The sequence below is a fragment of the Antedon mediterranea genome, chromosome 3, assembly GCF_964355755.1.
Source record: "Antedon mediterranea chromosome 3, ecAntMedi1.1, whole genome shotgun sequence".
Classification (NCBI taxonomy): Eukaryota; Metazoa; Echinodermata; class Crinoidea; order Comatulida; family Antedonidae; genus Antedon; species Antedon mediterranea.
The window spans coordinates 2,187,754-2,209,801 of NC_092672.1; the positions used below are offsets into that span (position 1 = coordinate 2,187,754).

General features: G+C 32.7%; 1 protein-coding gene across 1 annotated transcript; it reads right to left on the reverse strand.

Annotated features, from left to right (window-relative positions):
- Positions 1–56: 56 nt before the first annotated feature.
- LOC140044469 (protein yippee-like 2) lies at positions 57–21,345 on the reverse strand. Its single transcript, XM_072088988.1, has 5 exons — positions 20,748–21,345; positions 13,666–14,352; positions 10,493–10,536; positions 6,810–6,918; positions 57–4,821 (listed from the first exon to the last, which is right to left on the reverse strand). Exons 2-5 carry the CDS (start codon positions 13,765–13,767, stop codon positions 4,726–4,728), a joined length of 351 nt encoding a protein of 116 aa, XP_071945089.1. The 5' UTR covers positions 13,768–14,352; positions 20,748–21,345; the 3' UTR covers positions 57–4,725.
- Between the last annotated feature and the right edge of the window lie 703 nt (positions 21,346–22,048).

Here is a 22,048-nt window from a genome sequence, read left to right on the forward strand (position 1 = left end):
CGAATCACGTATTATGCATTAATCACATCCATTAGAACACTATCAAAAGCACCACATGTAATTCCTGCATTTTTATTATCCTTTTTTACACTTTGTGCCAGAAACTGTATAAACATGGCATTGCTTGTTTTTTGCAAAGCTGATATTAACTACCATCACATCTTAAAAATAATATCTTTTAATAATTTCGGTAACACATGGTTTACTGAAAACCTTATTTTACTAGTTTTTTTTTCGCCATGCAATATTTAATGAACGCTGCTACACTTTTTAACATTTGTTTTTCCTTTGAAAACTTACTACAAAAATTGTGGAGGGACATTCAGAAAATTAATTTACAAAAGTTAAACAGGAAAATATAATCAAGGCTGGAAATGAAAATTATTGTTCAATAACATTAATTACAGTGTAACTCCTCCTTAAACACACAATGGGCATTGCGGCATATATATTGAAATACTACCATCAACCCCCTAACTTTGTCCCCTAAAAAGGGGTTCTATTGATTTAACTGGTACACTTTGAAAAAGCAAATCCAGTATCCAAATATGTCTAAAAAGCTCTCTTGTATACAATCATGGCCGGCCATTTTGTTTCAATATATTTATTTGAATCAGTCGCAGTATAAAGTGACATTGTGATTTTGTTTTCCCCAAAAATATATTGCATTAATTCTTCCTACAAAAAATATTGATGAATTATTTGATGCTATGCACAAATTTCTCCAAATTTTCAAAAGAAAATAAATTGCAATTTGTTTCACAACCTTTTTAATAATTTCAGTGACCTTGATGATGTCAAAGAGCAAAGTTCACATGTATAAACTCTTCATTTGCGTAGACTCCTAATATGATAATGGTCCTATATAACTCTAAAGCTCTGTCTACACTATTAAACTTTACGTAACAAAAAAATGTGATGCCCATATATAGACATGATGATGTCATATCACTACCATATTTGGGCACATTGGTTTGATAGTGTAGACAGAGCTTTAGCAAAAAAAATAAAACTGTATATGACCCAGTATAATCCTATGTGTTTGGGTGGGTATAATCCCACCCCGTAATTTAGTTTAAATTCGGACACAAGACTTAAATGCTATGGTTACGGCAATCCGATTACAATCCAACTGTTTAACTTTCGCCAAAACCATACCAAGGCCCTTGGGACTACTACTCTGTCATATACAGAAATCAACCTATATTATATAATATTTATTTTATTATTTAATATTTATTTTATTATATAACAATATTGTTATAGTTGTCAATGCTTATATTGCATTGTATTCTGCTTTAATAGATTTGTTTATCAAAGTACATTTGAAAAATATTAAACTAGCATTTCAACAAAATTGATTGTACGACAATTAAACACCTTTATAAATAATCTAAAGTAAACTAAAACGGCACATTAAATAGTACTTACTAAAAAAATGTGAAAATAATATAAAATTAAATTAAATACAATTGTATCTTAAACAACACGCAATATAAAATCTTGTTCTTCAATTTTTTCTTCCAATAATATTCTTTTGCTTTCTTCTTTATCCTTTCATTGCACTATTTCTAAGTCTTTTAATCAACTTGTAAAGTTGATTACTGCTTCTTATCCTGTCTGCAAAGTTCACAAACAATTTCCATCAACAATCGTGTAAATTCTTGCTCAGTCCGTAAAAATATTGCTGAGTATTAAGGCCTCAATCGTATCTCTTTCTTCTTTCCATTCCATTAATCATTTTTTTTATTTTAACGTCCAGCGTTTTTTTCGGTTTCATACACAGCACACTTTCTTTTTCATCTGTGAATTATTTAGTATACACAGTTCATTTTTTCTTTATTCATATAAATTTCATAATTTCTTTTTCACATAATCTGTAAATGTTCAGGCAAATCCGCTTAATGTGGACACGATTTTATTTGCCGTAAAACTTTTCCAACAACTTGTAGGCACTTCATGTTTCTTGTTCAACTCTTGTAACAAATGGGACGTGTAAATAAAATTGTCTTATATCTATTTAATTTTTTTAAACCTGATGAAATCTGGTAGAAGGCAACACCGTCACACTATCAATGTGAACATCTAGTGGCATTCTCGGTGGAAAAAAAGATGAATCAATTTATCCCCATACATAACGCTTATTTAAACAGTATGCATGTACTTTGTTATAAGACATTTAAATTAAATCTCATTTCTGGGACAATTATAGATATTATTGATTTTTAAAGATTGTAACTAACATGATTATAGTAATCAATGCCTTAAGCAAGTTATCAAATGATAACTTGGTTATAAGCATGGTTAACCGGATTAGAATGTGTTAACAAGTAATAAATCTAAATAAGGGATTAAAATTACTCTACTGCAGTTACTGCAGTAACTACATTTTTATAACTGCAATATTCAGATGTTATAAGACAATAGTGTGTATAATTATCCACACTTTTATTCAACGCATGGAGGTAATCGCAACGCAAAGACATATCGCAAAGCAAATAATTTGACCAATCACAACGGGCTTGATGATGATCCATCAAGTCGGATTGGTTAAATCACTTGCGATGCGTTTACAATCTTGCTTGCATCCGAATTCCTAAAGAGTAAACAGAATGTATTTACTGCAGTACATGCAGTAGTAATTCAGATATCAAATGTTCAAATAACACTACAATAGCTAAGCTTAATAAACATCGAATCATACTTTGTTCTTTACCCAAAACAAATTTAACAAAGTACCGCTAACAGTTTCATAGCATCATGAAGAAATCTTGATATTGTCAATAAACCCATTAATAACTTCCTAGTATAATACCAGCTTTATACACAAGATCATTTCCAAGAAATCTCTTGTCTTATGGACAAAGAATTTAATGCAGTATCTGCAATAAAAATGCTTTTACATTGAACAACACTATCTACTAGCTATTTGTATTATTGGCAAACAAACTTATACGTTATTGTATAGTGTTTAATTACCCTTTGCAAGTACTGTAGAATAACGCTCTGTTTACACTATCAAAAAATGTGATGTGCCTATATATGGACATGATGATGTTATATCACTACCATATTTAAGCAGATCACTACCATATTTGGGCATATCACTACCATATTTAAGCATATCCCTACCATATTTGGGCACATTACAACTAGTTTAGAAAGAGCTTTAAACCTTTTATATTCTTAACAGCCTTTTAATCTATTCAGAGTTTGTTTAAATGTTATTTGATATTTAAACCATCCTCACATCGTGCCCATGTGAGGATTCCTCGCTCGATGCCTTGACACGGTTTTAATGGTTTCTGGGTCCTGGTGACGATTGTCCTACGTTGTTGGACAATCTTCCTATTCACAATTTGAATTGATTAGTACAAAAATAATTTATTGTGATATCATAATTGGTGGAACATCAAAGAAATTATTTAAATGATTAGGCTGTTACCTTGACTTATACTAACTGTTGGTTTAACTGCAATAGTTCAACTCCACCTAGATATCTATAAATTCTTTTGAAATTGCTTACTGAAACAGTAAACAACCTAATCGTTATAATTATCATTATTAATAAATCCTTTCCGGTTCTTTTGTTATCGCTCCATATGACCGGATGACGTCATTTTAGTTCCGTTGCACTATAAACACGGTAACGCTATTGTTATTGTTTCAAACAATCTATTTTAAAGATCGAATGAGCTGAACAAGTTAGTATGTTGGCAATTATTCGCAGAATTATAATTTGTTTTTGAATTATTATGGCCATAAGAGAATGAAAAATTAGAGTTGAAATGCTAATAGGCCTTGTGCGTTGGAATAAAATAAAATTTAATATTTGAGTGAGAAAAATTGAACATTTTAGACCTCACGCTAATATTTGTGAGGGTAATGGGTACACGTAGTATTTTCATATTTCGCTTACCATAGTACATCACAGCACTTTGGACAAGTTTATATTTGCTGTATAATTTCTCTTAAATAAAAAAAAACCTTTCATAATGAAAATATAATCTAGATTATTTATACAATAAATAGAATCTATAAATAAATAATTATTTTAATCCTCTTAATTCTATTCACATAAGACTGTATGTTACTAATTTTTTCCAAATCTAGTAATGGTGATAATTAACATTTGGTGACAATATTCATTTTGTGACAATTTCCATTTAGTGATAATGAATAGGACAATGTCCATTTGGTGAAGATGAACATTTAGTGATAATGAATAGGACAATGTCCATTTGGTGACGATGAACATTTAGTGATAATGAATAGGACAATGTCCATTTGGTGACGATGAACATTTAGTGACAATATTCATTTAGTGAAAATGTTTATTTGGTGACAATGTTCATTTAGTAACAATTTCCATTTAGTGATAATAAACAGAACAATGTTCATTTGGTGACTATTTGTTCATTTGGTAAGAATGAACAGGACATTTTCCATTTAGTGAACATTTAGTGACAATGTCCATTTTGTGACAATGTCCATTTGGTTTCTTATCCTCATTCCTGGTTTCATTTAGTGTACTGTATTCTATACCAAAAAAACATATTTAACAGATTAAAAAAAATTATCTTCAATATGATTTCAAATTACTTTGTTGTCTTAATTACGGAACTAATGTATGATGCGGCACCAAGCATGATCTTAACAATACAAAGCTTTGTACAAAATATCACGGACATCTATTGTTTTATTTGTTCTGGCAGCAACAGTGAATTAATCACATTCCCAGCCGTTATCTTTTATCATGTGAGCCAGTTCTATAATATATTTGCCTTCTTTATATTTCTGGCTGTTCTCAAAAGCATGTTCCTGGAAAAAAAGAAGAAAAAGAAGATTGTAAACATGGTGTTTGGTTACTGAAAAGCTGGGTTCAAATCCTGTCCAACATCATTTTTAAAAGGGTAGGTTCTAACAAAAAATGAGGATGGCTTAGGCTCTGTCTACACTATCAAACTTTATGTGACACAAATATGTGGCCATATATGGACATGATGATCTCATATCACTACTATATTTGGGCACGTCACAACCAAATTTGGGAACATCATGTCATCATTTTTGTCAAACTAGTTTTACAGAGCTTTGTCAACCCTAAAATTTCAAATTTACTTGTTACAAGCTCAATTCCCCACATCCCTTTAAAAAAAAAAAGCCGAAAAGCTTGAAGTGGGAGACCGGTGCTTTTAAATGATAACATTTGGTGTGGTGGGCTTAATCCTGGAACAATGTATCATGACAAGACTACTGTACAAGGTCACCATTTTTAATTATGTATCAATAGCAAACTGTCTAATTACTTTAAAATGAGTATGAATATGAATCAGTATAATTTATTATGACAAGAAATTCATTTCATAAATAATCCGGAATTCCTGTAACGTTATGGAACCTCATCATTTAGCCATTGTTTAGGATTTGTTGAAAACTATTCATTACATCATTGTCGTCAACGTCATTGTATTCGCCACTGATGTCACAGTAATTAACCTCATTGTCTTTGCATACTACTCATTAATACTATTACAATACTGCTCATCAATATAATAACACATTTATTAATTAAGGTGCATTAAGCAATAACAACACAGTTCATCAACTGGAGGCATAGCAACTAAATGGATGGAAAATAATTTGAATTTAATTTGCTTCCTTTTTATAAAAGGTTGTCAAAAAAAAAAATATTTTAGATAGAATGACCATACTTTACAGGACACCACAGCACATGCAGTTTAACAGTGTATAGAATTTGTTTTACAATTGACCTATTGGTTCAGGAAGCTGTACATTTTTATAATAACCTATTTTTATGAATATTCATGATAGTTCATGAATATTCATTAATAAATTACAGGTACCATTGTCATGTATCGTAAGTTAACTGATGGTTATCAGCTGATGTCATTGTTATGCATTGTACATTGTATAGTATGTGTATACTGTGAAAGAACGGTTCATGGTAGGAACATGGTACAGCAGGCAATGAATGCATTACTGTATGCATGGTAGGAACATGGTACAGCAGGCAATGAATGCATTACTGTATGCATGGTAGGAACATGGTACAGCAGGCAATGAATGCATTACTGTATGCATGTGAATGCAGTCTTTTTGAGGTGTAGGAATGTGATCACTTGCACTTCTAAAATGCCTCCAAGGTGCAGCTTTAGTATTTTCAGCCAACATAAAAATCTTCTACACACCATGAATTGAATTTCAAGGTACAAACAGCATACATACTGAAGCACCACCACAATTCCAGCCTCACCACAACCCCCCCCCCCCCCCCACACAAATGTGTTGAGGAATGCAATTTGTAGAACACTTACAATTTTCAAAAGACAAAAGACAAGACCTGACTACTGTATAGTACAAAGTCAGACAACAACTAGTTGTTTACCAAAGCATCAGTTCAAAAAGTATCAAACTTCACAATCAATTTGAGTACAATTTGCTGTACATCTTGCGAATAAATACAGCCTCAGTGTTGTGTAAATGAAATCGCATAATTAACACAATTATATTCAGTGACACAGAAACTAAGCAATTATTGGTCTTTTTATCTCATAAAATCATTACCATGTGAAATTAGTAAAGAAAATAATCAATCACGCAGATTGAAAACATATGTGGGATGAATAGTAACATAATGAGGTTTACTGTTTCTCAGATAATATAACAAGAAGCGTTGTTACCAGGAATTAGGGAAAATGTAAACAGGTCTATAATATAACGCAGCGCGTAACTCTATTCACTATCCTATCCTTCATTTTCGATATCTGTGATAAATTGTTACTTACATATTTCCACCCTAATGTAGTTTTACAGCATTCACAGAATATATCAGATACAGCGTGCAACCCTGTTAGTAAGACACGTTCCTCAGCCGGACCACACCCTACATTAACACTATGAAAAAAAGATAGGTTAGTATGAATATCGAGAAAACGCTCTCTCTGGTGGACAGGAAGTCCATGGTAGATACAGTTAAAAATAGCAGTGTAGTATTTATGCTCCTTTAGGAGACATCTCTATACATGGGAAATCCCTATTAACAAGACACCCCTATACAGGGGGACACACCTATTAAGTGGACACTTTGCCTTGAAAATTATAGAAGATGCTTGTTCAGGAGACACTTTTTTTTGGTCTTGAATGAGTAAAGCCTTCTCTACACTACTCAATTTTATGTGAAAAAAAGGTGTGTGCCCATATGGATGATGATGTCATATCACTACCATAATAGGGCACATCACATTTTTGTTTGGTCAAAATAGTTTGATAGTTTAGATAGGGATTTAGGCACAAAAGGCAAAAATGTCTGTCTGCTAATAATAGAATAATTTAAAAATGGCAACAATAAAGACAATTTTCAAACACCTATATAATTACATTTCCACCAAGAACAAATTAACTAAAAAGCCTGGAGTCTCTCAAAGAGCCATGTCCATGGTTGCTAGGAAATGCAATCAACAGTTGATGAAATATCCAGTGCTTATTAAGACCATAAGGGGTTTTAACCAATTAAATACAAAATGTATAATAGATACTTCTATTTAAATCTAAAATTAATCTAAATTATGGAAAATAATTGTTTTCACTGTGATAATAAGAACAAGTTTGCGATCATGTGCTACCCACATGTTTTCTCAGTGTGAACATGTTCAATGAGAGAGATACCTCAGTGTGAACACATGTTGAGTGTGTGAGTATTATACCCTCAGTGTGAATACATGCTTAATGAGTAGTATAGATTATTTTTACATTATGCGCTAGCAATGGATAATAAATGATGGAATATATAAATAAGCTATAAATTCACTGAACGATCTCAAAATATTTTAAACCAGTTTTGTAAATTTTATATCTCAAGATGATTTGCTACTAAACATGTTTAAAAACATTTCAATTCATTATTATTAATGTGAATATTAATGTTCTTATAAAATGTGTTCTTGTACTGACGGTAGACGTAGAATACATTAACAGGTTGTCTTTGTCAATACCATCGCCTTGCCTCCTAGCATGACATCCAATTAGTGTAGACATGTGTGTGTGTGTTAAATCAACCAGTACATGTACATGTCAATATTGCTTAACGCCCATTGAGGTTGGCTAGGCTGGTAAACTTGCGTTTAGATGCAAGTTGGTAAATTATTGATGCAACAGCAACAAGATAGACAAGTTAAAATACAAAAAGTGATAATATATTGTGAACTTAATTAGGATAAAATGTGAATTTATTTAATGTTTACAATTAATTTTTATGTCACTAACTATTGAGATTGAGAGAAATAATATGGTGGCACTATGTAACACAAAAACTATCCTGCCCATGGCATAGGGAAATGGCATGAAATAGTGGAAAGCACCATGTTGCAAGATGAGAGGCGCAACTTATAATGATGATGATGATGATAAAACCACACAGTGAAAAACAAGATACTTTGGAAAGTAGACTATCTTTATCCTGCTAACTTTCACCATTCCCGAAACCCAACCCCACCTATCTTAACACCACCTATCCTAACTACACACGTAACTGGTTCCATCTGCCATCTCCATTTCACCTCCCCCCCCCCCCTTTCCCCATTAATTTCACCTATCCTAACTACACACGTAACTGGTTCCATCTGCCATCTCCATTTCACCTCCCCCCCCCCCTTCCCCATTAATTTCACCTATTTAAAACACTGTACAAAGTGTCATACTAATCATATGTACAAATACAGCAGTAAAAATTATACATTTTAATCACCGAAAAACATAATTCAGAAAAACCAACCACCACAAGGAAATAAAAAATGGTTGCTTTACAGCTGAATAGAAACCACAGCATTGAAACAGGTTTTTTTTTGTAAAAATAATTTCAGCATAAATGTCATATCTGTAACATTTATAATTATAATTTCCTTTAGGACATTATGAATAGTAAGATTATATTATTAAACTGGAAAGTGTAAGGCCACTACATTACATCGACATGTTATTCTAATTTTTTGTTTTATTTGTATTTTAAATTTATTAATGCATGTCTTTTTAAATGTATAATTATATTTATGTAATACTCTGTATTATGGCTGTAATTTGTGTCTAAATAATCTTTTTTTTTGCTAAATGATTTAAACTGATGATGTTTGTATGGTTGTTAGCTTTAATGTATTAAAAATACTGAATTGCAGCGTAAAAAAAAAGGAATTGATAATTTAAACTTTTTATACAGAATGGAGTATACTGTAGTGCGCTATTTTTTTTTTTCTTTTTTTTTTTTTTCTGTATACTCGCAGCTTTATACTTTATTTGTTCATAAAATGATATATTTATTTTAGTTAAGATCATGGGACTGCTGACTCTTGTACAGTAGTTACAGTAATCGTATTACTTTAACAGTCCCTGACCAATTCACATTTGCACATTGATTTTTATGTTTTGTTGGTCAAATAAATAAATGAAATGAAATGAAATTACTGGCTGTGGAAGGGTTTGATCGGACTAGCTGGGGTAATAATGTAAAAGCGTTATTGGGGTACAGTAGCTTTTTCTCATTCTCACAGATTTCCTCATCTCTACCGTTTAAAATTAATTAATAAATTTCCAGTATATATTCATCAGGCGGTTTACAATATGCACTATTAAATGAATAAATTATCATTATCATAGGTTCTTAAGTCCAAGAATTATCATTATGATGCAAAGCAAACAGGAATCTGCTAAGTAATTAATTCATGACATACTTTGTAACAGGTCACATGAAATACAAACATTCATTTAAATTAACGATAATCTTAAATAATCTGTCAGCGTCAGCCCAAAAATATAGTATATTCTCATTATTTTTATATTAATTTGAATAATTAACTAATTTGTATTTTACCCTTGGAAGTTTAGCCTGTTCACAATGCATGCATGTAATTTATTATCATGACTAATTTGCAATTGATTTTATTTTTTGTTTATAAATGTTCAGTCAATTAGAAATGAGTTTAATATCACTTTTCTTTCAATTTACAGAGACAGTGCATGTCATGTTAAGACTCCCCAAAGAGGTTCCTGCAAAAATTGTCACCCCATATTGATTGTAGATCGGATGTAGTTGTTGTAGTGCAGAGTAAAATCAGAATGGTTAACAGTCTCATATCCTGGCTTGCAAGTAGGAATCAGTATAATCATGTGACATGGTTTAGTTAGGGTAACAAGGTTAGAAAGTGTGAAACACTAATATGAGCTTTCGATTTGCTAAGACAACAATAAATTATTATTATAATTTTACCAGCATACAAGTAAAAGGGGAAAAAAGGCAACTATTAATATCTAAAGTTCTGTCTACTCTATCAAACTTTATGTTTCAAAAAAATGTGATGTACCCATATATGGACATGATGATGTCATATCACTACCATATTTGGGCATATCACTACCATATTTGAGCGTATCACACTGGTTTGATAGTGTGGACAGAGCTTAATGTAATTATTATACTCACACTGAATTAAATAGGTAAGCTCTTCCCTGGCTTCCTTGAAATGACTAAAAAAAAGAAAAAATAAAATTTGTAGTTATTATTTTGAAGCAAAACTGTAATTTATCCAACATTAGCTCTTGAGTGCAAGCTATGTGGTCTACAATTATCAATGTCAGGTTGGTGATCTGCATGTCATAGGTTCGAGTCATATCTAAGAACGTCTTCTTTTTCTCAACAAGCACTCTAAAATGTATGGAGTATTCTGTATAATTTACGTCAAAGTTAATCAAAACATCTTCTTGTCACACAAATAAATTTGTTATCATAGTCGTTGTAAAATTCATCAGCATGTCCATTTGAGAAGACAATTAGTAGTTTGTATGCATAATTTGTTTCCTCAACTGTGTAACAAATGTGATTCTCCAGTGAACACTAATTTTATTTATTTAGTACAATGTCAACATCCTGTTAATAATCTAATCTTACATATACCACTAGTTACTACATTACTGTATTAATATAGGATTTGAATAATGTACTAAAGAAGTTTAAAAAGACTTTTTATAATCCTACCATCTACTGTATCTAAAATATAGAATCTTAAGCACGGTAGGGTATGGAAAGAAGTTAAATCAACCATAATACAGATAATACACTATCAAACTTTATGTGACAAAAAGATGTGCCCGTATATGGACATGATGACATCATATCACTACCATATTTAAGCATATTACTATCATATTTGTGCACATCACACCAGTGGTGGCGCCAGCGGGGGGGCTACGGGGGCTCTAGCCCCCTTGTCGGGGAGCCTAGCCCCCCCGTCGGGGAACACGGGTACTTTTTGTCGGGGAATATAATATACAGTAAAAAACGTTCGCGTTCACTTCATATAGCTTCAGCGCCTAGAAAACCACGACGTTCCATTGACCGTGAGAGAGTACGTCAGAGAGCTATTATGCACTTTTATGCATTCATTTATTGCCAGCGATCTAACTTACTACTAAACATTAGCTAGGTTCGCACTTGTCTGGCGGTATCCCTTTGTACGAATTGTTCAACGTTGGGTCGAGACGCGTGATATCATGTTCCATCCAGGGACCAAAATGTGTACTGTAGTTATTTTCCAGGCGAAGTTTACTGACGGTTACGTCGTGTACTGCGTCGACGTACGCTACACTACAGCAAAAACGAATTAATTGTTCGTATGTTCACCAATTTTTTTAATTTACAAGTAACCTTCTGTACCGTGGGGCACCTAAAATAAATTTTTCATCCATTACTAAACAAAAAAACATGCCATTTTCGCTTAGCCAACATCTTATTATAGCTAAGTTATTACATTTTCAATGTCCTGTATGTCATGAATTTCTCACCACTCGGAAGTCCAGATGGTACGCACGCATACACTTGGGAGGAATAAACTTATTTCCCCGACTGATAAAGGTCTACGCTTGCGTTTTTTAAGCCTCTAGGCCTGATGTTTCCGAAGTATAAAATGCAATTTTTTGAAGACCTGCAGCTCTAGTTTTAAACAGTTTCTTAGCTCAGCCCCAACAATAAAGCTGGTCATATTTCGAAGTACAAGAAGTCCATTTTCCGGGACCTAACATCTCTATTTTTCAAACATTTCTTAGCTCAGTCACAACCTTGATACTGAGGAACTTATATATTTTGTTTCATGTTTTGAAGTATAATAAGTCCAACTTCCGGGACCTCCAACTCTATTTTTCTAAATTTTCTTTGAACTTTTATTTTTTAAATTGAAAAATATGGATTGAAACAGTCATCGCGCATCGTTTTTTTGCACGCAGTATTTTATTTATGCATTATAAAAAATGGAAAAAATGGCTACCCTAAATCTGATTAAAATGACCTCAAATGACGCTAGAACGCGTTGCTTCCGGGGGCTTCGCCCCCTGGACCCCCACCGGGGGCCCTTGGCGGCCCCCTGGCCCCCAGCCTAGTGATGCTCGCATAGCCCCCTCGTCGGGGAATGTAGCCCCCGCGTCGGGAAGATCCTGGCGCCACCCCTGCATCACACTTCTGTCCAAACTAATTTGATAATGAAGACGGAGCTTTAGATCTAGAATTCCCGGAATATTATTACAGTATGTTAAATTGACCAAATACAGTCCTGAATGTCCAAAGCTTTTATGGAAGCATTTGACTCTTGATTAGAAGGTATTGGTGTGTTTACTTTATTGTCGCTGGTCTTTTGGACAGTTGACTAAAAATAATAGGAGAAATACCGGCAAAGGATGTTTAAGCATTTTAATATTAATAAAATGTAGTTCCAAGGCATTTAGCTGTTTTTGATTAACAGTACTGCACATTACAGACAATTTTGGCACCATTTTTAAATAATTTTTAATTAATTTTGTAATTAAAGAACTATAGAATAAAATATAGTAATAACAAAGTTAATTAATTTGTTAATAGTTGCGGCAAAAAAGGGAAGGGCTGATTGACATTGAAAATTTATTCTTTATGACCATTGGTTCAGCATTAACTGTAAATGCTTAGTTTCCTTTGTTCAATAAAAACAGATATTTCTTTGAATTCAAGGCATTGCCCAAAACAAACAAAATCTATTCTTAGAATTTGATAAACTATCTATCTGTACAAATATGTAAATTTTGAAACCAAACATTTTAGCAGCAGCTAGCCTGAATTTAGTTATTCAAGTGCGCTTGGCTTGATTATTTATGGTAACTACGTTTTTATACTCATTAAATCTTTAAACTCGCTCATAAAGATTTGATTTTAAATCTATCTATCCATAAAATTAGTGTTTTTGCAAGATAAACAAGAAAAGCTTCCTGATGCACAAAAAGCAATTAAATAAATTTTAATGGACAGGAGGTGTTAAACTGGATATAAATCTTGGTATATTTTGTTAAAAATAATAATACAGGATTGTAAGTGTCTTAACAATGTCTCAAAACAATATAAGTCAACAGGATCAGGAAAATAGAACACAGTTGTGAAGGTAGTCTCAGAAACAGTTGGTGTAATTGAGGACGGTAATGTCCAAGGAACCTGCAGAAGGACCATGATATTTTTTCACATTCTCTAATAAAACGAAACAATTCTAACTTTACAAATAACTCTAAAATTAGAAGAAATATTTTAAAATTGTATTTGTTAATTTGAATGTACAATAAATGTTAATTTGAATAATATGTTACCTTAGATATGAGGTCATCATGATTGGCTAGATGAGCTCTGCAGTGTATGCAGGCGTACCGCCGATGGCAGGTAGGTAGATACGCTTGGAATGTCTTTACCATCTTGACTTCGTTACGCAGCACAAAACACAAAATTTCTGAAGAGATCACAGCAGCTAAGTTCCACGAAAATGCAGATCTTAGTCAATAAAGGATGCTACAGTAAACACAGATCACGACTTCAAGGGGGGATCACAGTCAACTACAAGTGGAGATCACAGCCAACTACAAGTGGAGATCACAGCCAACTACTTGAAGATCACAGCTGAAAGCTACATGAACTGCCAAAGACCACCACTAAAGAGAATTGCTGAAAACCAGTGGAGATGCCAATTTCCACTAAAGTTGTCTTTTCACAAAAACTGCTAATAAACTTTCTTTATAATAATATCAGATATTTACAATAAATAAGGTATTCAATATTTAAACTATAACAAGAATTGTCTTTGTGGGAGCATTGAGTTTTGAGTTTTGTACAATGGTTCGTTTGTTGCGCCTTTTCTTCCACCGGGGGAAGAGTTTCTGTGCATTAACCATTTGATGTTGGCTTTTATATTGTTCAACTCTTCTTCTCTTTTCCCCGTCTTTTTACAAACTTTTTTTCTGATGAATTAGTTTATCTGTTGAAACTTTTACAGTTGAAGCTCACTGCAAGAAAAACAAAAATGTTTTTAACAATGATTCTAAATATTTAAAAGCTTAATTGAAATAACATTAAATAAAAAAGTTCATAACATTACTGTATCATGTTATATTTTTAAGGGTCTGTTCCTGCTGCATAACAACTGAATAAATATTTAATTTCAATGTTTCACTGGGTGGTCATTAATGAAAAAACCTTAAAATTACCCAAAATACAATGCACTCAGTCAAATGTTCATTGGCAATAGTAATTGAATGAATCAAATAAGCGTTAATTTTCAGCATTTTTAAGCTAAAAGTTGCATAGTGATATTGATAACAGATTAAGTGTGTTGAGCGTTTTTAACCATAATTTTCGCCATTAATTGAAATTTTTTGGAGGTAATTTATTCACCTCAGGAAAAACAAGACAAGTGCACTGTACATTGTATCATTCTGATGAGGAAATTTGCTAGAATGACAACAAACAACCCTGTCATATACTATGGTACAAAAGGTCAAGGACACTCATCACAACAATGACTCAATATTACTCAATTCTTGTCCTAGACAAGAACTTTTATTGGTTATCCGCAACGAAGTTGCAGGATAACCTCTTGTGATTGTACGAAATCATCATCAACATCAACTTTTTATTTCTCTTCTTTCTTTCTGTATGATTTTTGTGGAACGCTTTTCTCGAAAACTTGCAAACATAACATTTTGTAACTTTCTCAACATATCGTCATGCACATGAAGATGTGCAGCGAAGCTTTTCATGATGTTTACAATTGCGCAACGTGACTTACGCGCGATTTAACGATTTTGTCGTATTTAACATAGCTCAACAACCAAATAACATTTCAACTTGAAACTTTGCAAAAGTTTAATTTATATCATGCGCTAACTTTCTGTTGAAAAAAAATTGCGTGTTTTACACAAAGTTACGCGCGCACGCGCATATAAAATTTCAAAATGCGCAAAATTAATTTATAATCAACTTTCTACGCGTTTCATGTCGTTTTAAGCATGTCAAAAATTCCCACGCGTGCGCACATTTTTACGTGTGCGGTGCGCACGTAGCATTGAAAACGTATTTTTTTCGCGTGATTTATGTTGTTCCAGCTTTTTCAAGTAATTTTACGAAATTTTTAACAATTTCGACTTAAAGATACGTCATACGAGCACGTCGAATTGGACAATTGGCGCGCGTTTTTTATGAAAAGGGTAAAAAATTCGTTTAAAATATGCCTTTTTTTAAACAGTCGTAATTTCTAAACTAGACGGTCAACTTTTTGTGGATGGCATATTCTGGAAGTAGATGAGTTGTAGATATCGGATCAAGTAGTAATATGGCTAACCTGACATTGTGACGTCATCGTATGGCCACACGAATATAAAATTTAGGATTTTTGTATCTTTCGTCATAGCTCATCACATTGAATAGAGCGCATCTCCACTTATCCGTTTTCCATTTTCACCCCGATTTTGATATTGTCTAGGTCAATCAAGTATCTTTCGCATGAGTTAAAAATATTTTAATTTTTTTGACGTCATCATGCCTAAAAATTTAAATCACGTGTGGCATTAATTTCATCTTTACAGTAAATTTTAATCTGTTATAGCTCGTAAGAATAAAATGTGATAATCACGATTAAAACTTTTTCTGGAAGCTATTGGATTGTAGATACGAAATTATGTAAAAATGTTGCCAATCGGATGTTGTGACGTCATCATATGGCCAGTTAAATAAAAAAGGTCGTATTTTCATCTTTTGCGTCATAATTCATTACATTTAAAAGAGCGCGCATCAATATTTCACGTATTCAAATTTCCTCTACACGCTAATACGTTGTTGCTGAGATAATTTCCTTTCGGAATTGCTACCTTCGCGTTTCATTTTAAAACCGTCAACATGTTAAAAATTGCAATAAATAGCGGGTCCCGTAATTTCACCTATTCTACACTGTATGTGATATGGATACAGATACTGTGTATACTATATATGAATTTAAATAATAAAATTCAGCAATAACAACATATCATATTCTTCAGTTCAGGTCATAATGCCAACGTGAACACTTCCTTTTGTCCTCAACCTATCCCCTTAATGTTAATGTTGCACCACTTGCGCGGCGGATAACCAAACTCGTCAAAGTGACGAGTTACATGTCTAGTTCATTTCAAGTTGATGCAATAAAAACAATAACAAAGACCCTTTAAACCAAAACAAATCTTTGAAAAAAATCGATCATTTTATAAATTGCAACAAACTGGTAATTAGGAAATATTTTATAAACATGTTAAATAAATAGTTTTAAAGGGGCATATTCAATTTCACAAATTTTAATGCAAAAGATAGGATATGAAATTAAGTTCAAGGATATCCACGTTATGCTTGGTTTCCACTAGAGACGCAACACCACGACGTAACGCAATGTAAGGGATTTGACCAATAACAAGCGATGGATTTATTCGGCTGTTGATTGTCATTGGTCAACACGCTTACGTTGCATTAACGTCCTAATGGGAACCAAGCTTACTGTAACTCGGTAAATAATCATTCCTTACAAGCTGTCCAGATTTAGCAAGGCTTCAGAGGCCAGAGTTGACATGGCGGCATTGCAGGGTACTGTACTGGATGTTTTATTAGTGACCTTTTAGAAACAAAGGATTTTTAGAAAATTCTGCTGGGTAAATAAATAAAATTTAAATTGTTTTCTGGTGGCGTTCAGGGTCTCCTCTTTCCTGGTTGTGATAATGCATGGGTAATGTGATAAGGATTCCAAATATATAACTTCCTGTTATAAACAAGAGTCTTTATAAATTTTTTTATTTTATTATGTCAGCATACTGTACTGTTGATCTTTAATTCCTCATAAAGGTTTTGTATTCAAATTGTTTTGTTGTTCCACAACAGTACCCACAATGCATTTCTGGTAGTTAATTAAATATAGATTTAAATGTTCATCTCCTTTTATACCTTGATTTTAACAACAGTACCCACAATGCATTACAGCTACTGTAGCTCATCTTAATTTATACCTTGATTTTAACGGCAATACCCACAATGCATTGTAGGTACATAGCTCATCTCTTTTTATACATTGATTTTAACAGCAAGGAAATAATAATGAATAAGGAAACATTTATTATTTTTACAGGAGTATCTACTGTATTATATAATGTTTAATTTGCTATAGATTGTAAAAACATCGTAATATCACTTCATCGGTAGTAGATGTGAATGTACTGGGAAGTGTGTAGTAGTACTGAATTTTGCATACTCAATACTGAAAATTATTTGCAGCATGAAATGTTCGCTAATTTAAATCACTCCCAAATTCGCGAAAGTTTAATACGTGCAAAACTTTTTGGTTTTACACTAAGTACATGTAATCTTCAACTGTAAGTTCACCAATATCACTCCTTTCCACCTTTAAATTAAGTTAAAATGCAACCTTTTATTATGAAAAATTCTGTTTCAGGACAGAACACATGCTTGATAAACAAAATGGACATTATTTTGCAACTTTGACTAAAGCTCCTAAATTTTGTTTTTATATTGTGGAAGACATATAAATAGTAAATAATAAATAAGTTTAAAAACTAAATTAACAACTTAATAGAGATAATATAAATAGAGAAAATAAATAAAAGTTAATGTTTTAATTAAGAACGTTACTTACCACCAACTGGAAGATGGGACGAAATGAAAACTGGAGTTAAACAAAGGTAACAAAAGTGTACTATAAATGAGGTCTAAACAAAGAAAGGTCACAAATACCCCACAGGTAAAATATTGCACCAATCAGCACACTACAATGCAGGAAAATAAAAACCACCAACTAAACATAGACAGCTGATTGTGCTTTATGTGAAGTTAGAGTATGAACTTAAAAAGTTCAGCTGAATTTGATCCTCAGACAAAGAGCATATTTTGGTTATGACCACATTGTTTACTAAAAAAGGAAATTAAACTGCTAATAATAGGTGCATGCATACAACAGTCATTACTAATTGTTTTCTACAGTGTTTGTAGTGAATGTTATATAATTTAATTAACTATACACTTCTTCATAATGCTACAGGCAGTAACTTTTCAATTAGATTTTTAACATTTTTGTTATTTATTTATACTGAGTGACCTTTTCAGTCAGAGACTGGTCTTTCATAGGGCCCAGTTATGATCAGTGGCTATGTGCGTGTACTAGTACATCGAGGTAACCTCCTAATCGTCTCGAAAGATGTACAGTACTAGGTTCTTTAAAGTGTACATGAGCTAGATGTGTACAGGCACACTGGACCTACGGTTTATAATCCTTATCCGAGAAGACTCATTCCACCACCGGAACCACATTGAGCGAGTTAGCCTCAAACTCTTGCCGATGTTATGGCTATGTATAATTACGGTTCCACTGTCTAAACTGCGCGGCCACCGAAATCACTCAATCAATAGTTTTTACATTTAGTAAAACAGATTTTATGCAGACAGGAAGAAGGAATACATGTAGTTTCAATCCCTCTAGTTTTATTTTACTAATGTTTTCCCCTTTAGTGTGATCTTTTAACAAAGACATTCCACTCTTGCAGTGCATAGCAACAGTTATGGTTTTAAGTTATATTAAGAACAGTGTCAATATACTTAATTAAAATTCCGGAAAAAAATGCTATGAAAATAAAGAGGCTCTTATCTACTTCCTCCTTTACACCAGCACTTTATTAAATTATAAAACTTAGCTACTTAGCTTAAGAACCAAAGTATTCCATTGTTCTAGTAGTAACTAGTATGCAATTATTACGCCCTGTTTACCTGATCAATATGTACCAGATGGAAGTAACCAATTAAAATCATTTAATTGTATTGCTTTTGAGAATAAAATTTACTCAAAGAGTAAAGCGTGGTTCCCACTAGCGACGCAACGTAACGCAATCTACGCAACGTAAGAAAATGCCCTTCAAATCATTGTGTTTGCCCCCGCCTGCGTGAAATCAAACCTACGATGTTTGCAGCACTATTGCGTCGTCGGTTCCCATTTGTGATTACGCAATACAGCACTTTGCGTCGATACGTCGCTGCGTTGCGTTCTAGTGGGAACCAAGCTTCAACACATGAGAACAAACGCTATCTACTGTAAAATGATGTCATTGTTTACAGCTGTATTGCTTGTTGTATTCAGCTGTGATGTTGAATTGTTGGTAGTAGTGATCAATACAGTTCATTCTTTTCCCACAGATTATACACACAAATTCACAATTCATTTTACTTCAAGCTAATGCGTAAAGATCTATTAACACTATCAAACTTTATGTGACAAAAAATGTGATGTGCCCATATATGGACATGATGTCGTCATATCACTACTATATTTGGGAATATCACTACAATATTTATGCACATCACACTTCGCCATCGCCATCCTATCACTTCTTAGTAGGAATGTGTCGCCATTTCTTCCTATATTACAATGCCAATATTGATGAACGAAACACAATAATGATTTACAAAGTGTGATCTTTACATGATGTTCTAATATTTTATAACATAAATTGGACATCATGTCATGTCATGTCATGTCATGTCATTAATTATTAGTAACCTTTGAACATTTTGTTAATTACTGCCTATATAGCAGAATTACAGTATGTTAATTAAAAACACATGAGAGGTATTCTGTTGATAGGGCCGGTAGGCGACGTTGTCAGCACTGGAATGTAGTGTAATGTCAGATCATTGATTACAGATATTTTTTGACTGAATCAATTGTCTAATAATATTTTGTAATTATAATAATATAAGGTGGTTTTATTGTACGCTTGTTTATTGTATCCGTGTGGTCAGGCACTGTAAACAAAGGTCAGAATTATGTAACTATAACAAACAATACTCCATAGTAAATCAATTTGTGGTAGCCTAGCCTATGCCTAATATACAATGTGAATGTAGTGTATTAATTAGTGCATGCAGCATAGGGCTAGCAAAGACTTTCCAGGTCAGGGGCCTGTAATATAGTTAGTAACTAAACTAGGCTAGTGAGTTCTTTTTCTAGAGTAGAAAAAAGGGTAGGGTAACAAAATTGCATTGACGGTCTATTTTGGATGGAGTGCATCCTTCGAAAGTAGGCTACGCTTCATCATTGTGAGGGGGTGGGAGTAAAGATCTAGAAGGATGAAAGTACTGGCCTGGGGATAGCAGTTTATTGTCACGAACTGCCACCTACCTTATGTGAGTAATGTAGGCCAAAAAAAATGTTCGCACCAAAAATCAATGGCGCGCGAAACTACCATTTCGACCATCGCAATTCACACATATACACAGGTACACCACACACATATATATTCAACATACGGAGTGAAAACAACTATATTATTAAATAATCCACAAAAACGTATTTTATGATAATCATTTATTAAATACTTACATTATTGCCAAGCTTAGTTTGCATTCAACAGAATATGCAGTAAAAAATTTAGATGTTTCTAAGCTCTCACAACGAAATCCTGTCATTCGTCGCAGTTCCTTCGCACTTGGTGTGTTGTTTTGACTGCATATGTTTAAGTCACGTGATCAATAATTGGCTACTATTTATTTTGTTACTGGGTAATTATTACAGAATCGCCGTTAACATTAAAAATAAAATGTTTTTATTTAAGTCCACAATATTTACTCACGTAATATTTATATTATAATAATATTAATATGAAGCTTTATATTCAATATAAATACATTTTACATCAACAAAAAATGTTATAGTTTGTAATTGTAGGTTGTATAGAAATAATGGAATAGTCCAACCTTTGATATCTGACGTTTGTTATGATCACTATGCAAATTAGGTATATCGTCGGAACACGTTTTCCTTTCGCGTACTTTTTGCCAACAATAGAGGGAACATTATAACGAAAACGATTATAATATAATTACTAAAATATTACTAAATAAACATCTACCAAAAGAGATTTAATAATATATTTTGTAATAAATCCAATTTATTACCGCACGAAAAACTACAATTTTGCACCGTGAACGTGAAACATCCAATTGCCATCTGACATTGATAACGCAATCAATGTCACTTATGAATGAGTTCAATGATCGATCGTAAAACGAAGACATTACATTTTTATATAACTTCTCCAGTGAAAATGAATTATTCATAATTCGAAGAACAAAGTTTACGAACCTCGTTAAATGCAAGATGCTGTGACGTCATAATATCTTAATCACATACTGCATTGTCCCATCCAACCAATCAAAAGGCATATACAAATATTGATAAATAAAATATAACAAAAACAATGACTAAAAATAAATTTATATCGGCCATATCAATATATGGCGATTATTGTGCAACAAATATCTAATCAGGCCATATGCACCTAACATATTTATGGATATGTTCTCGCACAACATTTATGGATATACTTTGTTACACAAAGCAGGAGTTAAGGCAAAGTCTCCCTCTTGAATATGATGGGTGAAGTCTGCTCATATTTTATTTATTTATTTATTTTATTTATTTATTTCCTTTATTGCATCAAGTAAGCAGTGATGAAGTTGACATAAATATAATAGTAAATATGTAAACACATAGTATAACACAGTCCAAACAAGTAATACTAAAATATATCATAGTCCACAAATCAGTCTTTCAATGGCCATCATAGTACATTCAGTAACACAAACCAAACAAGTTACTAAAATATATCATAGTCCACAAAT